Genomic DNA, 22,360 nt, shown 5'->3' with positions numbered 1-22,360 from the left:
GGATTTTCTGGAGGGTGGAAAGAGAAAGCCATTACTCTCCCCCAGACACAGGTGGGGAAACTACTAAATCAAGTTTAGGAAGCTCTACTTGCTAACTTAAAGTTTCCCTTTATAGAAGGCAATATCTGAATCTATGTATGGGAATAGAATGATATAAGTGTGTAATTAATGTAAACATAATATTTTCGTGTTCTTAGACATCATCATCATCTCTACAGATTCTCTCAAGAGCACAGACTTAGCGATCAAGCAGGCTTGGGTTCCCAATTATGTTCGGCCCTCTAACCAGCCACTAATCTCGGGCTATTCTTTTAAAATCTTCAAAGCTCAGTTTCCATACTTATGAAATACGGAATTTACATAAAAATATGTAAACGTCTATCTCACAGGGCTGTTGAAAAAGTTAAATAAAATCAGAGATGTAAAGAACTCAGTTAGCATTTGCTAAATGCTTAATACTACTATTACCCCAAGTTTGAAAGGAAATTCCAGAAGCCAAAGTGAGGAGGAGACAGAAAGAACTACTTCTCATGTAACTTTTGAGCCATGGAAAGGGCCAAAGGGCTAATATTCCAGAGATAGACTAACACTTCATGTCAAGAGATGGTAGCTTGACACAGAGCAACACCCAGAAGGGCCTCACAATGCCTTTGGCTATTTCATTGCTTGGCGTGCCTGGCTCTCAAAATTTAAATTTCAGTTTTAACAATAAGTATTGACAGAGAACATCTGGCAGACACAGAGGGCCTGTTTGCCACATTCCTTTTTCCTTCTTGACAAATATTCCTAGAGGGGGTGAGAACCAAACATTCTTCCTTGACATCCTTTTGTTCTTCTTACAATAACCCATATCCTTTCTGTACACATATTTAAGCCAGCGGTGCAGGAAAATTGCAGCCTACTTATTCTTGCTAAGGCCCCAAGTGCAGGTGTTGGCTGCATTTCCAAGACACTCTTTTTAAAGAGTTCCTATCAAGAGACTGCCTAATTGCATTTTAGTGCATGACCTAAACATGTTACATGATTTAAAATTTTCTGATTATTTCCTGATCTCAGTCACTGAAGACACTCAGACACTGAAGACAGTTTTTGAGTATCTTCCGAGCTCACCTCCTTTAGCCCACAGCTGAGGGTGGAGAGGATGGGGTACACCCAGCCTTGCAGCATAGCTGAGTGGACAAGAAATGAGGCTCTGACATAGGCCAGGCCAGCGGGTAACCTTGCCAGTGAAAGGAGAATGGAGAGCAAGATCAAGGGCTACTGAGAAAGAGTCAGTCACTTCGTCAGTCACTCTCTGTGGCTGAATCCAGAACAGGCAAACTGGGAAGCCCTGGTGGCCCGTGTTTTCTGTTTTCTGTTACAGAGACAAGGGAACAGAGAATGCCACCCGCAGGAAATGAGAAAAATAAAGCATATGCTCAGAGAGAAGCCAGGGCTTGAGATGGAGAGGGTCTATTTCATGGGTTCCCAGTGGCTTTCTTGTCTCTGGTCCCATCCTGAGGCCCAGCCTCACCCTTGAGTTTTATAAGGGATCCTTGCATCCATGTACTAAATGTTCCCCTTTTTGCCCCGCTAGACCAGTGATCCAGTCTATTTCCCTACCTGCTGTTTCCCTTAGTGCCCTGGCCCTGCATTTTGTCCATGAGAAGGCACATTTCCCATTTAGGGCCCACATAGAATTAGACTACTTTACCTGAGTTTGTATTTCCAGTTTTTGTGTGTCTAGCAAAGGTCCTGTCATTGGAAGGGGAAATGCTTCTTACTACATTCCTCAATTTCCATAGAGAGGTGGAGATTTTCATTCTACTTTCAGGAGAGATCAGTAGGGGAAGGAAGGAAGGAGGACTTTGGGCCCTTTTCCATCTTACTCCTTCCCCACAAAGAGCAGTGACTTCCCTTGTTGAGTTTGGGGCAACTGATTGGATTCACAAAGCAAGCATTGTCTTCCCTCTTACTCTTGTTTCACTGTGGAAAGAAAGTGTATGTGCCTGATGCCTGACAAGCCTTTCTTGTCAGTCTTCCAACCTCCCTGGGTCAGGAGAGATTGTAGATGTCCTTGTATCTGTCTTGGCAAATATGAACGCTTCAGACCTGAGTCTCCCCTGGTCAGGGTGCAGTGGGGTGCACTGGGCTGGTGGGGGCAGTCAAGCCCCAAGATCTAGACTTGTGGGGTAGGGGGGAAATGGGGCATGAGAGGGAGTCTTATTTGGGCTCCAGGCTTGCTTCACACTTAATTACATTAATATTTCATCCTTGATTCCTGAGTCCATATCTAAATTGGCTAAACTATTTAGAGGAAAAAAAATATGATTTGTCCCTCGGAATCCTCACCAGTCTTGAAGATACTTTAAGGAATGTTGAGTTCCATAAAAGAAAGAAATAACTAATTACAGAATAAGGTGTACTCATGAAGCCTCTGCTGAGTGATTGCCTATTAAAAGGTGGGCCATCTGCCAAGGTATCTTAGTTGTTCTCATTTATTTCCTAAACTATAAAAGTTAATATATTCCACCCAGTGACTGTAGTTGAAAATCTTCAAGTCTTCCTTGATTCCTTTCTTTCTCTCACTAACCACACCCAATCAGTTGCCAACTCCTGTTGATTTCACTTTCCCTGCATTTCCTCTGCTCCTATGGGCACTTTCTAAGTTCAGGCCCTTTGATTTATAGTTTTAACTATCACTGTAGCTGTCTGGTTATCTTCTCTGTCCCCAACCACTTGCTACATTGTGAAATAAACTGGTGAGTTAGTGCCCTCCTACAAACCTTAGGCAGCCCCTTTAGCTAATAGGAAAATCTGAATGTGTAAGACCTATCACAGTCTGCCCCAACCTACACATTTTAGCAACTTCATTTTCTTCCACCACACTCTCTCATTCCCCAGCATTTCTACATTATAGCCACTGTGGTCCAACTGGATGCCCTGGACAGATTCATATACTCACCATTTCTTAAATTCTGTGCCTTGGTACATGCTATTAAATGCCCAACCATTTCACTATGTCTAAAATATTCTTTCCCAGCCTCTCCACATTAAGAACAACCACTTATCATTGGAATCTTATATAAAATTTATTTTTTAAAGATTTTATTTATTTATTTGAAAGAGAGTGAGTGAGCGAGCGAGAGAGAGAGAGCACAAGTGGAGAGAGAGGGAGAAGCAGACTCCCCGCTGAGCAGAGAGCCCGATGTGGGGCTTGATCCCAGGACCCTGAAATCATGACCTGAGCCAAAGGCAGACACTTAACCAACTGAGCCACCCAGGTGCCACTAAAATTTAAATCAGATATGAGATAGGTACGCTCCTTGCTCCTCATTGCTATTTCCAAACCATTCTCCTCCCTCTCTCTCTTCCCTAGATGTTCTCAGGATTGAATCTCATATAATTAAATCATATTGCCCATTATCCTTCATTGTGATGTCACCAACCAACCCCTAGGATATATCCCTTTACTTCCCACTGGTTTTACTTCCTGGTTCACTTTCACTGTCTCCAATCCTGCTAACATCTCCATTCCTGGATGACTGCCACATACACAGTAGATGATTCAATCCAACACTCTAGCCTCTCCATTTCTTGAACTCTCTTCCAGTGATCTGGCCCTCCATGCTGCTTCATTTATATGTTCATAACCCTAGACCTTCTCATTATCAATAATCCCTCCATAATCTCAATTTAATTCATTCCATTCTCTGACCATAACATCCATCTATCCCTTCATTTCTTCTAGTGACCCAATTCCAACTTCACCAGGATCTCAACCCAGTGATCTATCTTTTCACTATCTCTAACCATCTTGATATTCCCTCTCACCTCCTTACTTACTTCGTACCTGCAACTGGAGGGGATTCATCCATGAGTCTATTGAAAGTCGATCTCCCCACTTGCAAACGAGATCCCATCTTTCTTAGTTTCTCAATGACATTGCTTTTAACAATTCTTCCATTTCTTTTCCTAAATCACAAGTTTCTCCCTCCCTACCAAATCTTTCCCATCAATGTATAAACACATAATTTATTTATCCCATCTTAAAAACAAAACCAAAACCCTTCACTTGCCCTACTTCCCTTGCCTGATACTGCCTTGTTTACAAATTTCTAGCAAAACCCCTTGAACAAGTTGTCTATATCCATTCTTTATAATTCCTTTCCTCCAATAGTCACTTATAACTACTGCAATCCAGTTTTTGTTCCTACCTGCTCCACCAAAACTGTCCTCAGTTTTCCTCTTACTTGACTTATTAGAAAGATTGGATACAATCAGTCCCTCTGTCCTTGATATCTTTTCTTCACATGGTTTCCAGAACACCCCAATCTTGGTTTATTTTACTGGTCACTCCTTAGTCTCCCTTGCTGCTTTTGCCCTCTTCTTCCCAAGCTCTTAATGTTGACATGCTTTAGGGCTCACCCTTTGTTCTCTTCTCTATTCTCCCTCTTCTTCTGGTAAACTCACCCCAATCACAACACTGAATACGATCTCTATGCTGATTTTCCACCTCCATCCCAGACTTCTCTCCTGAATGTCAGACTTGCATATTCACTCAGCTTCTCAACATCTTCACTTGATGTCATCTGAAAATTCAGAAATGTTGGGTTTAAGCTCTTCTGATTCCTGATTTCTCACCATGAAAACTGGGTAACCACCCACTTTCCATACCTCAAATAATAACAACTATGTTTTTCTAGTGGTTCAGGTCAAAAAGTTTAGACTCATCTTTGGCTTCTCTCTTTATTACATTCCCACACATACCATTCAGCAAGCCCAGTTGGCTTTCATTTCAAATATATCTACACTCCAAACATTTCTCACTGCTGTCAGTGCTACCACTCTGGTCTGAGCCACTATTACTTTTCTCCTGAATTACTGCAATATTGTCATTTAGGAATCAGCACAGTGTTTTTGTAAAGGGCCATATAGTAAATATTTTCTGCTTTACAGGCCATATAGTCATTGTGGCAACTACTCATCTCTGCTGTTATAATGCAAATGAGCACAACTGTGTTCCAAAAAAGTTTATTTACACAAAAGCAACACCCTGAATTTGGACCAGGAGTCATAGTTTACCAACTCCTGGTCTATCTGGTCTCCTTGCTTCCATCCACTGTTATCTCTTCTCAAGTCAAGAAAAGATCATGTCACTTCTCTGCTCAAAACTCTCAATAGTTCCCCTTCTGGATCAGAGTAAAAGCCCCTTCCATAATCTTCAAGACCCTACATGATCTGGCCACAGCCATATCCCTAAATCTCATACTTTACTGCACTCTCCTTCATCTACCCTGCTACAGCTGCACTGACCTCCTCACTGGTCCCCAAATAGGCCAAGCATATTCAAGATTTGAGGCATTTGCACTGGCTGTCCCCTCTTCCTCCAGACATCCACATGGCCAATGTTCTCACCCTCTTCACTTCTTTGCTCAAATGTCACCTCATCAAGGAAGCCAATGCTGGCCACTATTTTCAATTACAGCCTTCCTTCATGACTCTCAATCTCCCCTTATTCTTCTCTATTTTTCCCTTTTTTTCTCCAAAACTTACCACTTTCTAACATAACAAATAATTTACTAATTTATATTTACTGCATTCCCCAACTCTCCTAGAATACAAACTCCACAAGGTCAGGGATCTTTGGATTTGATTCCCTGGTGTATCCTGAGACTCTCAAGCCCTGGATGACACACAGTAGGTATTAAAAAAATGTTGGATGCATGGATTCCGTGTGGCATTCCTCAAATCGCAGAGATGTGGTGAGTCATTCTGGTCTCTATATTACTTTAATTCTTTGTCCATACTTCTGTTCTAGTCCTTTTTGTCCTGATTCATTACTATTTATTTATCTGTCTTTCCCATTACAGAGCCATGATCTTCTTGGACATTTTCTATATGTTTATTTGCCTGTCATATAGCAAAAGGTCAAACCATGCCAACTTAATGAACCTACAAATGTACCGTATATGCATAGTTCTCTGTCACCAAATCACTAAGTCTGCAAGTCAGTTATTATTTTAAAAGTCTCTCCTCAACCCCACTCTAGATACATCTATACACACACTCTACTAATTGAGATAATTTAAAACTATTTTTCACATATTTGCTTAATTAGCTTGCAGTGACCTCTGCAAAAACACTGGCCTCTGATGATTATAAGAGGTAGTTTTCTGGCATGGACACCAAAGCATCAAAGCGTCAGCTGGAACTAAAGAAAGCATAACACAACTGGTTTTAATTATACATGACAGGCAGCCGAATATATCTGACACAGGTCTTCTCCCCAATACATCACTCAAAGCAGGCCAGTTTCAGGAAATGGTAGAGATAGAAAAAAAACAGGATCGGGCCAAAATGTGTCCATAATACAAAGCAGATCATCTTTCACATGGATGACCTTATTCATTTTGTTTTATATTTTTATGATGGTCCCAAATTTATAAAATTGCTGACCCCTAAAGACTTGGCATGCTCTTATGCTGGTGTTTAGGAGTGGTGGCTCAGGTTCTCAGAAGAGGAGGTAGGTGAAGATTGCACCCATTCATGAATCACTACATAAACCAAGGGGTCCTCCAAAGTTCATCTAGAATTGCAGGCATGTTTGCAATTAATTCATCTGTGAAGTACAGGTGAGCACTTTCTACTTGTATTCAATATTCACAGAAGGATTAACTTCATCTATAACCTAGTTTGTTTCTTTGGATTTGTTGTCTACCAGGAAATGGGAGAGGATTAGGAGTTGCTTTGTTATGACGTACCCACAATTTTAATATATCTCTCTTATGAAATCCACCCTCTCACCTGATGAATCTATGGGATTTGGGTTGGCTATACCCTTGGATTGGCTCCTATTAGAAAAAGAGGTCTCCTAATTAGACAGCATTTCACCTCAGAACATAATTTCCTTGCTACAATCTCCTCCCAGATGCTTGATACCTGAACTCACTGCCTTCTTGTTTCTGTGCATTTCCTGGTTCTTGTGAGCTTGAATTGTTTGATCACTGTTTTGACCAGTCTTACACATCCCAGTGCTCATGAGACTTCAGAAACCCTTGTTTTTTACCCACTGCTTTGCTCTGATTCATGTTTGATGCCAGAAACTTAAACTGCTCCTGAGTCTTTCTACTTGTAACATCACTTTTTATACTTTCACGAAAAGCTTGAATTTCTGCTGTACTAGGGCCTATGCCTATGACTGAGACTCTAATCATGAATGCTCCATTAAAGAGCTCAGAATTTAACAGGAAATATCAAGTAGCCTTGATTACAATGCCACATGATGAGGGCTGTGATATGTTAAGCATGGGGTATAAAGGTAGCACAGAGCAAGGGCACCTGACCCAGCACCTAGGGGCTATGAGAAGCTTTCCTAGAGTCAGCAACATCTAAGGAGTCTGGGCCAGACAAAAAAGAATGAGAGATGTTCTTTGCTAAGGAAGTAATATCTATAACTGCCATGAGCTATAAATCATAGCTCCTTTAGGGAACTAAAGTAGTTAAGTACAGCTGCAGAGGATGTGGAAAATCTGAAGCTGCAGAGGGAAAGCAGGGCTAGATCACAAAAGGTTTTATATGTCATTCTAAGGAGATGGGAATTCACCCCATCAGTGATGGGGAGTCATTGAAAGTTTATACATGACATAGTCAGATTTATATTTCAGAAAGACTGCATCAGTGTGGAGAATGGATTTCACTATCTAGCTATTTCCCTGAAACAGGCCCATACTCTCACCTTCCCTACCTTATCTTTCTGTGGCTCTGAATAGCCCAGCTCCACACTTCTTTTCCCATCAGTATTCTCAAACACAACTAATTATCAGAGTCAGTTTGAGACCTTATAAAAAATACAGATTATATCTGAGTCCACTTCACAGAACTAGATTCTCATGGGGACAGGACCTGTCAATCTCTATTTTATAAAAGCTTCCCACATGATTCCAAGGCAGGTGGAATATGGACAGAATTGGGGGACTAACATAGACTCTCACTTGCACCACAACACAGATGTATCAATGAACATCAGCAGTGTGTTTGGCTTGTTGAGTTAGATTGAAGATGCCTGGAGTAGGTCTCACTCTAAATGTCTTCCTTCTACAGAATCTACACCTCTACTCCCAAGACTAGGAAAATCAGTCCTTACTTAAATCCTCTAGAACTTTCTCTTATTGTTTGTATAACACATCCAAACCTTAGCATGACCCATTAGACAGTATAGTCTGGCTCCAGTGACCTCTCCTCTCCAGCCACTCTTCCCTTTACCTTGTACTTGTTATTAGCAGTATAGAGAGGGGATGTTAATGCAATGTACTCCCCAACTTCTACTTTCTCAATTAAGTTAAGGATGGATATGGAGTTGGGAAATTGTGTAAAGCAGTAAAGATCTGAAAACTATCTGAGGAAAATTGTAAAGTGACTTGACTTAGGAACATAAAGGGACTGCTGGTCAACCTCCAAGATTCATCTGAGTTAAAGAACATATTTCTTGGACAACCATGTTATTTCCTCCAAAGCTCAAAAACCCAGGAGCAGAGAAAATTGATAATTTGTCAACTAACATTTGAATATTGGCAAAACAGAAAGTCAAAAGATAAGAGAATTAAGCGTGCTGGTATAAAAGGAAAAGAAAATTTCTGGAATGGGCCTTAAAAAATAATTTGACTAATTTGCTCCAAGGCACAGAGGATTAAAACATGAATGCTCTTGTTTTGCCATACTTAGTTTGTTTAGCAATGGCTTGCCATTCGATTTAGTTCTGGTCTTTGGCTTGTTCTCTAATGGTTTCAACTCACATTCTGTTATGTTACCCTAGAGCATGGTGAGTAACACAAGAGGTAGAAGGTGCCAGAGGCAAAATAAGTGACTTAATTTTCCAGGACATAAATAAAACTAACACAGTAATCCTCTAACAAGGTAATAAATGTTTCATAATGATTGTTTTCCTCCTAAGTTAGAGCTCTGACTTACAAGTATGATTTTTATGGTTATAGCATATCCATGCAGTAGACCTTCTTTACTTAAATTGATATTTTGTATCTCATACAAGACTCAATATATATCAAGATACAAAATATATGTCAATATACAAATATGTATATTTTCAACATGAAGATATTGGAGTGCCTTAAATCAGTTATATTTAAACATTCTGCTAATAAAAATTAAATTACATTTTTTTAAATGATTTTAGATTTTTTTTGAGGTGGGGAGGGGCAGAGGGAGAGGGAGAGAGAAGATCCTATGCCTAGCGTGGAGCCTGATGCAGGACACAATCTCACAACCCTGAGATCATGACCTGAGCCAAAATTAAGAGTTAGATGCTTAAACAACTGAGCCACTCAGGTGTCCCTAGATTATTTTTAATTAAATTAATCCAGTTAGCTTAGTTCTCATGGTTTATCATTTCCCTTCTCTTTCCAATGTACATTCATATCAATGAAAGAAACAGGAGTGGCTACAATGAAGCAAGAAGTGTTGGAGGCCAATGGCTAAAATTAGATTATCAAGGACATTTACTTACATGTTCACAGCTGAAATTTCAACGTATAATATTTTCTCCTGAAAGGAGACACTTCCTCATCACTGAAATGTAGACTTCTGTTATCAAATTACATCCATATTACATCATTTGATGGTGAAATTGACCCAAAATAGAAAGTGAAACCACATATACTTTTTCTGGGAAAAGAAAGGCTAAAGAAAATATTAAGCAATGGATTCATTTTCAAAAGATTATTTTGACTGGTGCCTTCTTAATTAGGGTGAGATTTTTGTCTAAAAGAAGTAGTAGTCTCAAAGAGGAATGAAATTGAATGTATCTAGCATGAGGGCAGAGAAAGGGGGTCTAGACTTTACCCCACACATCCTGGGATACTCCATAATGCAAATCTTCACAGACCAAGGCCGTTTAGAATGTGTGAACATTGATCCCTTTTCTGTTTTTGTGTACACTTGTATAGTTTGGGTGTATACAAGCAGTTCTTAAAACATTTTTCCTGATGTTTCACTCTATTTATCTTCCAGAAAATCCATCGAGTGTGAGCATGTCCTTATAAAATTAGTGGAAACTTGTACGTACTACATCAATCATTTCCAGACAGGCCTTGCATTTCTTCTCTCCATCACCCCATGAATTATGAGGAGAGGACCTCTGTCCCAAAGCACCCTGTACAGTCCAGCCCTACATTCCCACTGCCGGTCAGGAGTGTCCATCACTGTGCAATGCAAACATCCACACTGGGATGCACTGTTCTGGAAAGCTGTCCTGCTTCTCCTGGCCCAGCACCACCAGCCCACTCTTCCTAATGAGGCTCCGGAGGATGTCCATGTACCGAGTCACACTGCTGTCAGAGAGATCGAAGAGACAGCTCTCCCGGGCCACATTGTCCTTCAGTATGATGACACCATTTTCTTTCAGACCAGCTCGGCACCAGGAAAGAAATGCAAGAAGGTCTTTATCGGTCAGGTACCCTACAGATGAGGCCAAGTAGATGCGGGAACAGGATGAAATGGTGGGTGGGAGGGAGGAGAGTAGGAAGGTAGGAAAGACCACAAGGCTAAGAATAAAGAGACCATTTGTTCACTCGTTCGTGAATTATTTAATAGCCTGAATTGGTCTAGTTGCAGGTCACTTTGAGAATTTTTTTTTTTTTAAAGATTTTATTTATTTATTTGACAGAGAGAGACACAGCAAGAGAGGGAACACAAGCAGGGGGAGTGGGAGAGGGAGAAGCAGGCTTCCTGCGGAGCAGGGAGCCCGATGCGGGGCTTGATCCCAGGACCCTGGGACCATGACCTGAGCCGAAGGCAGACGCCTAACGACTGAGCCACCCAGGCACCCTTCACTTTGAGAATTTAAGTAAGAGGACAGGTATCCTATCTGAGGAGGCTCCTGGTCCCATCTATAAAATAAGTATTCAACTACCTAGTCTATCTACCTCACAGGCACAAAATAAACTATTGCCTAGCCCAAGAGTCCCTGCCATTGTCCCCAGACAACCTAATTTTGTCATCATTCCTCTGTGTCTCCTAGACACACACACTCACTTAGACCAAATTCTAATTCATTGCTACCTCATTTCCTGGGAATTTAAATCTAAGAAAGTCTAGTTTTGCCAATAAATGGGGATAAACTTTTTTTGACTCCACTTTTTAAAGTTTTTCAAGTATTTTGTTTTCTTCTTAGAGTTAGGATGGTACAAAGGAACTCCATCATGGGAACTTTCAGGCTTGTAGCAGAGGATCCTAGGGGAGAGATTGGGAGTACCAGAGCTTTGGGGGTTTCTATGATTCCTAAGTCTAGCTAACTGCTCTAAGCACAACTACAACTATATCTCCTTTTACGTCTTTGCTTCCTCTCCATAAATCCTCAAATTAGCCCCAGGTATTGTCTTCTCTATCTGGGAAGGGGAGAAAGGCAGATGTTAGGCCATGCAGGACTAAACAGAGACCCACTGAATCCAGATGACATCATATCTGCCCAATGGGGGTGTAAATTCCTGCAGGCTGTAGCAGTGGTAGCTTTCTACCTTGTCCCCATTGACCTGCAGGTAGTTCTGGGCTTCAAGAAGGAACGATTCCATCATGTCCACCAGTTCCATGCTGTTGAAAACCGGCAACAAGACATGCTTGCTGACCCTTCCTATCCCAGAGCCACAATCCAAGGCGCAGTCTGTCCCAGCTCTCCCAGGATACTGCAGAAAGGTACCTTGTGGAACACTTCAAATACAGACATTGACCCTGAGTCTAGGATACTCCAATAACCTCTTTAAACCAACTTTATTTTGGTCAGTTTCATGTAATAAAATGCACTATTTTAAATGTACCATTCAATGAGTTTGAACAAAGTATACAGGCATGTACCCACTACCATGATCAAGTTCTAGAACATCCAGTTACCTTTTTCAAAAAATATCCAAACTTGCTAGGTTTCACTTTCTTTATTTTATCCAAATAAAGGTCTTCAAAAGAATTTCAAAGTAAGATTTTAAAAAATAATATCTTAGGTCTAAAAACTTGGTAATTTTCTCAAAGAAATGGGTCACTGAAAGCCCTTTAAAAGGAGAATTGTATTAACTGCAAATTCGGGTCAAGCCCACAGCTAAATGGACCTGCAAGGTAGCTTATTGCTATGTTTTAAAAAAGGAAGGAAGGAACGAAGGAAGGAAGGAAGGAAGGAAGGAAAGAAGAGAATAAAGAAGAGAGGAGAAGAGAAGAGAGGGGAGGGGAGGGGAGGAGGAGAGAGGAAGATAGGAGGGGAGGGGAGGAGGGGAGGGGAAGAGGGGAGGGGAGGGGAGGGGAGGGGAGGGGAGGGGAGGAGGGGAGGGGAAGAGGGGAGGGGTGGGGAGGGGAGGAGGGGCGGGGAGAGGGGAGGAAACAAAAGGAAAGAAAAAAGCAAAGCAGAGAGAGAGCCTTTCAGGCCAGAATTTTACTTCAAACCCAGCCCTGATGACACACAGCACAGTCACATGGAGAGAGGTGTTTGCAGCAAAGTCTCCTTGTCTCTTTTCATGCTAGAAATTGTTTTCTGCCTTTGTAAGAGAAACTACAGGATTTACTGGGCACAAATTCCCCTTAAAATTGTTTTTATAAAGTAGGTCTGTACACTAAATTAACTGGAGGTGAAGGATGGATAGATAGGTGGTGCAGGGGCAAATCAGCCAGTGAAAACTTTCTCAAACTTGCTTCTACATGAACAGACACTTCTCAAAAGAAGACATGCAAATGGCTAACAGACACATGAAAAAATGTTCATCATCATTAGCCATCAGGAAAATCCAAATCAAAACCACATTGAGACACCACATTACACCAGTTAGAATGGCAAAAAGTGACAAGCGAGAAACTTCAAATGTTGGAGAGGTTGTGGAGAAAGGGAAACCCTCTATTGGTGGGAATGCAAGTTGGTACAGCCACTTTGGAAAACAGTGTGGAGGTGCCTCAAAAAATTAAAAATAGAGCTACCCTATGACCCAGCAATTGCACTACTGGGTATTTACCCCAAAGACACAGATGTAGTGAAAAAGAGGGCCATATGCACCCCAATGTTCATAGCAGCAATGTCCACAATAGTCAAACTGTGGAAAGAGCCGAGATGCCCTTCAACAGATGAATGGATAAAGAAGATGTGGTCCATATATACAATGGAATATTACTCAGCCATCAGAAAGGATGAATACCCACCATTTGCATCGACATGGATGGGACTGGAGGAGATTATGCTAAGTGAAATAAGTCAAGCAGAGAAAGTCAATTATCATGTGGTTTCACTTATTTGTGGAACATAAGGAATAGCATGGAGGACATTAGGAGAAGGAAGGGAAAAATGAAGGGGGGGAAATTGGAGGGAGAGACGAACCATGAGAGACTATGGACTCTGAGAAACAATCTGAGGGTTTTAGAGGGGAGGGGGGTTGGAGGATAGGTTAGCCTGGTGATGGGTATTAAAGAGGGCATGTACTGCATGGAGCACTGGGTGTTATATGAAAACAATGAATCGTGGATCACTACATCAAAAACTGATGATGTATTGTATGGTGACTAACATAACATAATAAAATAAAATAAAATAAATCAAGGAATGGGAAAAAAATCTTTATTATTGAAAAAAAGAAAATAACAAAATGTGTTGTGATGAGCACTGGGTGTTATATGCAACTAATGAATCACTGAACACTACATCAAAAACTAATGATGTACTATACAGTGGCTAACTGAACATAATAAAAAAATAAGCACAATATTCAACTGTAATATTTTTTCAAGGTCATTATATAATAAAAGTGTTTTTCAGTTAAAAAAAGAAAATAACAAAACATCTGGTTTTGAATTCATACATTGTGTGTAGGTCTAATCACATTCATGGAAAGACACCAGGTTTCAATAGGGGCAGCCATGGTATCCAAGAGGCAGGAGATGTCCCTGACGTCCATCTTTAAATACTCCTTCCCAGAGGAGTTGCATGTGAATGAGAGAGAGAGAAATTTGGTGCCGAGATAGGGGAGGCAGTGCCAGTACATGTAGTGGAATAGAATAAAGAGAACTAAGCAATAGTGGTGAGAGGCTAGTGGAACACAGAATTAGGGTGAAAGGTACCTTAATGTATTTTTAAATAACCATTGTTTCAGAAGTAACTATAGTCAAATATCACACATCTAAATTGGAGACAAATACAAATCAGAGGGGCGAATTTTCAAAGGAATTCTATTTCAAACATTTCGCCTCTCTGAGCCTCAGTTTCTTTGTCTAAAAAAGTAGGGAAATTAGACATGAGTGCTTTAAAAACACTAGGGTTTTGCTGAGATCCTTCAAGGTCTTATTGGGAGAATGATAGGGAGGCTGAGTGGGTGAAGCCCTACCTCCCATTAACCAGAGCAGCTTTGTGTTTATTTAGTTCATTGAGATAAAGGAGGTCAGCTTTTATCATCTAAACTCCTCTGACACAGTTCTCTGAGCCTTCTTTGCTTTATCTTTCTGTGGTTCTAATTCTAAGACCACTTGCTACAATAATGTGAGCAACATGATCCATAGAGACTTTAAGGCCAAGTAATGATAAGAAAAATTTGTAGTTATAATCTCTAATTGAGCATATAAATTTCTACTAACATCATTTTCAGTAACCTAAATGAATTTTCCTATACTTTCCCCATCTTGTTTATGTTATGGATTTACTTAAAAGATGTTTTCTCTATGGTGTTCACAACATAAACCTTTAGCCTTTTTAATTTTTCTGATTTAGTTTACATTATAATATCTGAATGAGGGAGGTGACATAGTGTAAGTAGGAATGGAAAACCCATGGCACATGTACCACCACTGCCCTTTCCCATACTCATGGCAGACATTACTAGTCAATCACAGAACTCTTTCCTTCATTGAGTCTCAGTGAAGCCTTAGAATTTTTTTCAACATAGCATTAGACAGATACTACCAAGGGAATCAGAGTTGGCACTTGAGGTGACAACGCTAAGGTAGAACTGGCTTTTGATTCACACAGTTCCCTGTTCAAGTCCTAATTCTGCCATTAGCTGTGTGGTATTAGAAATCTAAGTTTCCTCAGCTTCAAACTTGGGAATAATCATTATTTTATGGAATTGTTTTGATTATTATCATTATTACAGATGCAAAGAGCCTCTATGTATAAGCGCTTGATAAATCATGGATATTATGATTCCATTTGAAAAGAAGCTACAATTGCTTCAGTTTTTGTTCTTCATTGTGCCCTTATTGCTGTAAAGAAGACCTTTTGGGTGGACTAGAAAGCAGCATTTCTGTTGTTTCCTTCTGCTCAAACATCACCTCTTGGTCCTTAGCCAAATGTTTTTTTTTTAATCTTTAGTTGCTGTGAAAACAAGAGTTAGGTTTCTCAAGGTCTTGATTGGCAACATAAATATCTTATTACTGTAATTTCTAGCACAAAACATATTTAGCAGTCATCCCAATTATGACCAAGTAATCTAGACAAGATAATATTTAGAGACTGAATAATATATATCACAAAGTTTCAGCTGGTCATATATTTATGTGTCTACGTCCATGTCCGTATATGTATGTATATGTATGTATATGTATGTGTATGTGTATGTCTATGTCTGTGTCTATGTATGTTACTTTATAGAAGCAAGTTTTTTTCTTCTTTCTTTTTCTTTTTTTAAATTTTATTATGTTATGTTAGTCACCATACAGTACATCATTAGGTTTTGATGTAGTGTTCCATGATTCATTGTTGGTGTATAACACCCAGTGCTCCATTCAATACGTGCCTTCCTCAATACCCATCACTGGGCTAACCCGTCTCCCCACCCTCCTCTCCTCTAAAACCCTCAGTTTGTTTCTCAGAGTCCATAGTCTCTCATGGTTCATCTCTCCCTCCGATTCCCCCCCCCCCTCATTTTTCCCTTCCTTCTCCTAATGTCCTCCATGCTATTCCTTATGTTCCACAAATAAGTGAAACCACATGATAATTGACTTTCTCTGCTTGACTTATTTCACTTAGCATAATCTCCTCCAGTCCCATCCATGTCGATGCAAATGGTGGGTATTCATCCTTTCTGATGGCTGAGTAATATTCCATTGTATATATGGACCACATCTTCTTTATCCATTCATCTGTTGAAGGGCATCTCGGCTCTTTCCACAGTTTGACTATTGTGGACATTGCTGCTATGAACATTGGGGTGCATATGGCCCTCCTTTTCACTACATCTGTGTCTTTGGGGTAAATACCCAGTAGTGCAATTGCTGGGTCATAGGGTAGCTCTATTTTTAATTTTTTGAGGCACCTCCACACTGTTTTCCAAAGTGGCTGTACCAACTTGCATTCCCACCAACAGTGTAAGATGGTTCCCCTTTCTCCACAACCTCTCCAACATTTGAAGTTTCTCGCTTGTCACTTTTTGCCATTCTAACTGGTGTAATGTGGTGTCTCAATGTGGTTTTGATTTGGATTTTCCTGATGGCTAATGATGATGAACATTTTTTCATGTGTCTGTTAGCCATTTGCATGTCTTCTTTTGAGAAGTGTCTGTTCATGTCTTCTGCCCAATTTTTTTTTTAAGATTTTATTTATTTCTTTGACAGAGAGAGAGATAGTGAGAGCAGGAACACAAGCAGGGGGAGTGAGAGAGGGAGAAGCAGACTTCCTGCCGAGCAGGGAGTCCGATGTGGGACTCGATCCCAGGACCCTGGGATCATGACCTGAGCTGAAGGCAGACGCTTAACGACTGAGTCACCCAGGCGCCCTTCTTCTGCCCAATTTTTGAATTGATTATTTGTTTTTAGGGTGTTGAGTTTGAGAAGTTCTTTATAGATCTTGGATATCAGCCCTTTGTCTGCAATGTCATTTGCAAATATCTTCTCTCATTCTGTGGGTTGCCTCTTTGTTTTGTTGACTGTTTCCTTTGCTGTGCAGAAGCTTTTTATCTTGATGAAGTCCCAAAAGTTCATTTTTGCTTTTGTTTCACTAGCCTTTGGAGATGTATCTTGAAAGAAGTTGCTGTGGACTATGTCAAAGAGGTTACTGCCTATGTTCTCCTCTAGGATTTGGATGGATTCCTGTCTCACATTGAGGTCTTTCATCCATTTTGAGTTTATCTTTGTGAATGGTATTAGAGAATGGTGGAGTTTCATTTTTCTGTATATAGCTGTCCAATTTTCCCAGCACCATTTATTGAAGAGACTGTCTTTTTTTCCATTGCATATTTTTTCCTGCTTTGTTAAAGATTATTTGACCCTAGAGTTGAGGGTCCATATCTGGGCTCTTTATTCTGTTCCATTGGTCTATATGTCTGTTTTTGTGCCAGTACCATGCTGTCTTGGTGATCAGTGCTTTGTAATATAGCTTGAAATCGGGCAACGTGATGCCCCCAGCTTTGTTTTTCTTTTTCAACATTTCCTTGGTGATTCGGGGTCTTTTCTGATTCCATACAAATTTTAGGATTGTTTGTTCCAGCACTTTGAAAAATGTCATTGGAATTTTGATCGGGATGGCTCTGAAGGTATAGATTGCTCTGGGTAACATAGACATTTTGACAATGTTTATTCTTCTGATCCATAAGCACGGAATGTTTTTCCAACTTTTTGTGTCTTCTTCAATTTCTTTCATGAGTGTTCTGTAGTTCCTAGAGTATAGATCTTTTGCCTCTTTGGTTAGGTTTATTCTGAGGTATCTTATGGTTTTTGGTGCTATTGTAAATGGAATCGTTTCTCTAATTTTCTACAGTTGCGTTGTTAGTGTATAAGAAAGCAACTGATTTCTGTGCATTGATTTTGTATCCTGCCACATTACAGGCAACATCATGACATTACAGGCAACATCATGGCTCTCCCATTGAGAATTGCTATATGAGTTCTAGTAATTTGGGGGTGGAGTCTTTTGGGTTTTCCACATAAAGTATCATGTCATCTGTGAAAAGAGAGAGTTTGACCTCTTCTTTGCCAATTTGAATACATTTTATTTCTTTTTGTTGTCTGATTGCTGTTGCTAGGACTTCTAGTACTATGTTGAACAATAGTGGCAAGAGTGGGCATCCTTGATGTATTCCTGATCTTAAGGAAAAGGCTCTCAGCTTTTCCCCATTGAGAATGATATTTGCTGTGGGTTTTTCATAGATGGATTTTATGAACTTGAAGAATGTTCCCTCTATCCCTATACTCTGAAGAGTTTTAATCAGGAAAGGATGCTGTACTTTGTCAAATGCTTTTTGTGCATCAACTGAGAGGACCATATGGTTCTTCTCTCTCCTCTTATTAATGTGTTCTACCACATTGATTGATTTGCGAATGTTGAGCCACCCTTGCATGCCGGGAATAAATCCCACTTGGCCCGTGGTGGATGATCCTTTTAATGTATTGTTGGATCCTATTAGCTAGGATTTTGTTGAGGATTTTGGAATCCATATTCATCAGGGATATTGGTCTGAAATTCTCCTTTTTGTTGGGGTCTTTGCCTGGTTTGGGGATTAAGGTAATGCTGGCCTCATGCAATGAGTCTGGAAGCTTTCCTTCTGTTTCTATTTTTTGAAACAGCTTCAGGAGAATATGTATTATATCTTCTTTGAATGTTTGGTAGAATTCCCCCAGGAATCTATCAGGCCCTGGACTCCTGTTTTTTGGGAGGTTTTTGATCACTGCTTCAATCTCGTTACTGGTTATTGTCCTATTCAAGTTGTCAATTTCTTCCTGTAGCAGTTTATAGGTTTCCAGGAAGGCATTCATTTCATCCAGATTGCTCAGTTTATTGGCATATAGTTGTTGATAATAATTTCTAATAATTGTTTCTATCTCCTTGGTGTTAGTCATAATCTCTCTCCTTTCATTCATAATTTTATTAATTTAGGTCCTTTCTCTTTTCTTTTAGATAAGTCTGGCCAATGGTTTATCGATCTTATTAATTCATTCAAAGAACCAGCTTCTAGTTTCATTGATCTGATCTACTGTATTTCTGGTTTCTAATTCATTGATCTCTGCTCTAATCTTAATTATTTCTCTTCTAATGCATGGCTTAGGCATCATTTGTTGCTTTTTCTCTCGTTTTTTAAGGTGTATAGTTAGTTGGTGAATTTGGGATTTTTCTATTTTTTTGAGTGAGGCTTGGATGGTTATGTATTTTCCCCTTAGGACCACCTTTGCTGTATCCCATAGGTTTTGGACTGATGTGTTTTCATTCTGACTGGTTTCCATGAATTGTTTAAGTTCTTCTTTGATTTCCTGGTTGACCCAAACATTTTTGAGCAGAATGGTCTTTAGCTTCCAAGTGTTTGAATTTCTGCCAAATTTTTTCTTGTGATTGAGTTCCAGTTTTAAAGCATTATGGTCTGAGAATATGCAGGGAATAATCTCAATCTTTTGGTATTGGTTGAGACCTGATCTGTAACCCAGTATGTGGTCTATTCTGGAGTAAGTTCCATGTGCCCTCGAGAAGAATGAGTATTCTGTTGTTTTAGGGTGAAATGTTCTGTATATATCTATGAGGTCCATCTGGTCCAGTGTGTCATTCAAAGCTCTTGTTTCTTGTTGATTTTCTGCTTAGATAATCTGTCTATTGTTGAGAGTGGAGTATTGAAGTCTCCTACAGTTAACGTATTGTTATCAATATGACTCTTATTTTGGTTAACAGGTGGCTTATGTAGATGGCTGCTCCCATGTTGGGAGCATAGATATTTACAATTGTTAGATCTTCTTGTTGGATAGACCCTTTAAGAATGATATAGTATCCTTCTGGGTCTCTAACTACAGACGTTAGTTTAAAATCTAATTTGTCTGATATAAGAATTGCTACCCCAGCTTTCTTTTGAGGTCCGTTGGCATGGAAGATGGATCTCCATCCCTTCACTTTCAGTCTGGATGTATCTTTAGGTTCAAAAGGAGTGTCTTGTACACAGCATATGGATGGGTCCTGTCTTTTTATCCAATCTGCAACCCTGTGCCGTTTTATGGGAGCATTTAGGCCATTCAGGTTGAGAATGATTATTGAAAGATATGAATTTATTGTCATGATGTTGCCTGTGAAGACCTTGTTTTTATAGATTGTCCCTGTAAATTTCTTTTCTATATCACTCTTGGGGTCTTTCTCCTTTTATAGAACCCCCCTTAATATTTCTTGCAGGGCCGACTTAGTGGTCACATATTCTTTCAGTTTCTGCTGGTCTTGGAAGCTCTTCATCTCTCCATCCATTCTGAATGACAGCCTTGCCAGATAAAGTATTCTTGTCTGCATGTTCTTCTCATTTAGTACCCTGAATATGTCTTGCCAGGCCTTTCTGGCTTGCCAGGTCTCTGTGGATAGGTCTGACGTTATTCTGATGTTCCTCCCTCTGTACATAAGGAATCTCTTCCCCCTAACTGCCCTTAAGATAGTTTCCTTGAGGGCGCCTGGGTGGCTCAGTTGGTTAAGCGATTGCCTTCGGCTCAGGTCATGATCCTGGAGTCCCTGGATCGAGTCCCGCATCGGGCTCCCTGCTCGGCAGGGAGTCTGCTTCTCCCTCTGACCCTCCCCCCTCTCACGTACTCGCTCTCTCATTCTCTCTCTCTCAAATAAATAAATAAAATCTTTAAAAAAAAAAAAAAAAGATAGTTTCCTTGGTTCTAAGATTTGCGAGTTTGACTATTACATGCCGGGGTGTTGGCCTGTTTTCCTTGATCTTGGGAGGGGTCCTCTCTGCCTCTAGGACACGAATGTTTGTTTCATTCCCCAGATTAAGGAAGTTCTCTGCTACGATTTGCTCAAATATATCTTCTAGTCCTCTCTCTCTCTCCACACCCTCAGGGATTCCAATAATTCTGACATTAGAACATTTCATGATGTCACTTATTTCTCTGATTCTATTTTCATGGATTCTGAGTTGTTTTTCCTTGGCCTTCTCTTTTCCTTTTTTATCTATTAAATGGTCTTCCAGGTCACTAATTCATTCTTCTGCCTCACTTACCCTGGCTGTTAGATTATCTAGATTAGATTGGATCTCATTGATAGCATTTTTAAGTTCTGCCAATTCAGTTTTCATTTCTGCCCTTAGAGACTCTATGTTGCCATTAATCAATTTCTCCGTTCTAGCTATTGTCTTCACAATTGCTAGCCCGAATTCCTTCTCCAACATCTTGGTTATATCTGAATCCATTTGTAAGTCAGTGGCATAAGTCATAATTCTGTGTCTTTCCTATTTTGGGGGTTCCTCCTCCTAGTCATTCTGTTGAGGGTTGGTTGAGGGAATGTATAGAATCCAAATTATTGACCACAACCCAAGCAAGATGCACCTGTTTTCTAGGGACCTTAGGGTGCTGGCCTCTTGTTTCCCAACCTGTCTTCTGGGGGAGGGGCCTGCCACACTGTTACTCAGGCAATGCTGTTTGGGCAGAGTTGCCCTGCCCCCTGTGGTGGGGGATGGGCTCAGTGAAAACCAGTTTTTTGGGGTTTTTGTTCTCTGGCAGCTTTCCCTGGCAGCTTTCCCTGTCTCTTCCAAGAGTCAGAGCAGAAGAGAACTTTTCCAACCCTCTGCCTCAGAGCAAAGAGATTGCGTGAGTCTGTTCTTCAGTGAGCTCTCCAGGCCACACTATCTCCGTTTCTGTCTGTGCTGCTGTAAACTGCTGTCCTGGGTTGTGCGCCCCTCTGCAGTGCTCCCAGTCCTCACCACCAGGTTGGGTATGTCTCTGCCCTTTGTGCTTCTAAAGCCACCAGCCGCCCCCAGTTCACCTGGCAACCCAGCCGCTGAGGGATTCCATCTGGGGAGCTGCCCTAAAGTCCTTTCCCCACCACTACCAGTCTGCAAGTCTGTGCCCTGTCACCAGCGTGGGAGGCTATTGCTCACCGATGGTGTAGGATTCCGATGGCCAGGCTCCCTCCCCCTGCCGTTTATCCTCTGATACCTGCCCGAGGAATCATGGCTCCCCCTTCATACCTCGAAACCAACTGCCTGCAATATTCTGTTTGTAGAGATCCAGATATATCTTCTTACATCTCAGGCTGATTTCGTGGGTGTTCAGAGTGGTCTGGTAGATATCCAGCTCAATTCCAGGACTGGCTGGAATAGGGTCCCCTACTCCTCTGCCATCTTTTCCCATTTTGTTAGTTTCATTGACACTTATGATGCTGTCTTCCCATATATGGATTAATATAAAATAACAAAATTCTCTTAGGAATTTCATTTTAGTTTTGATTCTGCCTATATATTTTGTTTTGAAGAAGATCATTTTAAGTTTATCTAGTGGAGTTTAAAACTAAAAGGAAAGTGTTAAATGTCACTGTATAAAAACCATGAAATAGACCAAGTCAGACCCAGAGCTGCGAGAGGTCAAAAGATAAATACCACCAAATACTTATCACTTTTTATAAATTGCTGCTTTCCCCGACTAGAAAGCTAAAACTGAGGAAAGTTATCGGCCATGC

At 40.5% G+C, this 22,360-nt stretch overlaps 1 protein-coding gene across 1 annotated transcript in view; it reads right to left on the bottom strand.

Moving 5' to 3' along the window:
• Nucleotides 1-10,180: 10,180 nt before the first annotated feature.
• The window catches only part of METTL11B (methyltransferase like 11B), a 32,944-nt gene continuing 20,764 nt past the window's right edge, over nucleotides 10,181-22,360 (bottom strand). Inside the window, 3 exon segments of the mRNA XM_032389466.1 lie at nucleotides 10,181-10,452; nucleotide 10,821; nucleotides 11,427-11,675. Coding sequence (XP_032245357.1) covers nucleotides 10,181-10,452; nucleotide 10,821; nucleotides 11,427-11,675 — 522 coding nt within the window.

The sequence above is a fragment of the Phoca vitulina genome, unplaced genomic scaffold (assembly GCF_004348235.1).
Source record: "Phoca vitulina isolate PV1807 unplaced genomic scaffold, GSC_HSeal_1.0 scaffold54, whole genome shotgun sequence".
NCBI lineage: Eukaryota > Metazoa > Chordata > Mammalia > Carnivora > Phocidae > Phoca > Phoca vitulina.
The sequence above is the reverse complement of the archived record's forward strand: the minus strand, read 5'-3'. Positions and strand labels throughout refer to the sequence as shown.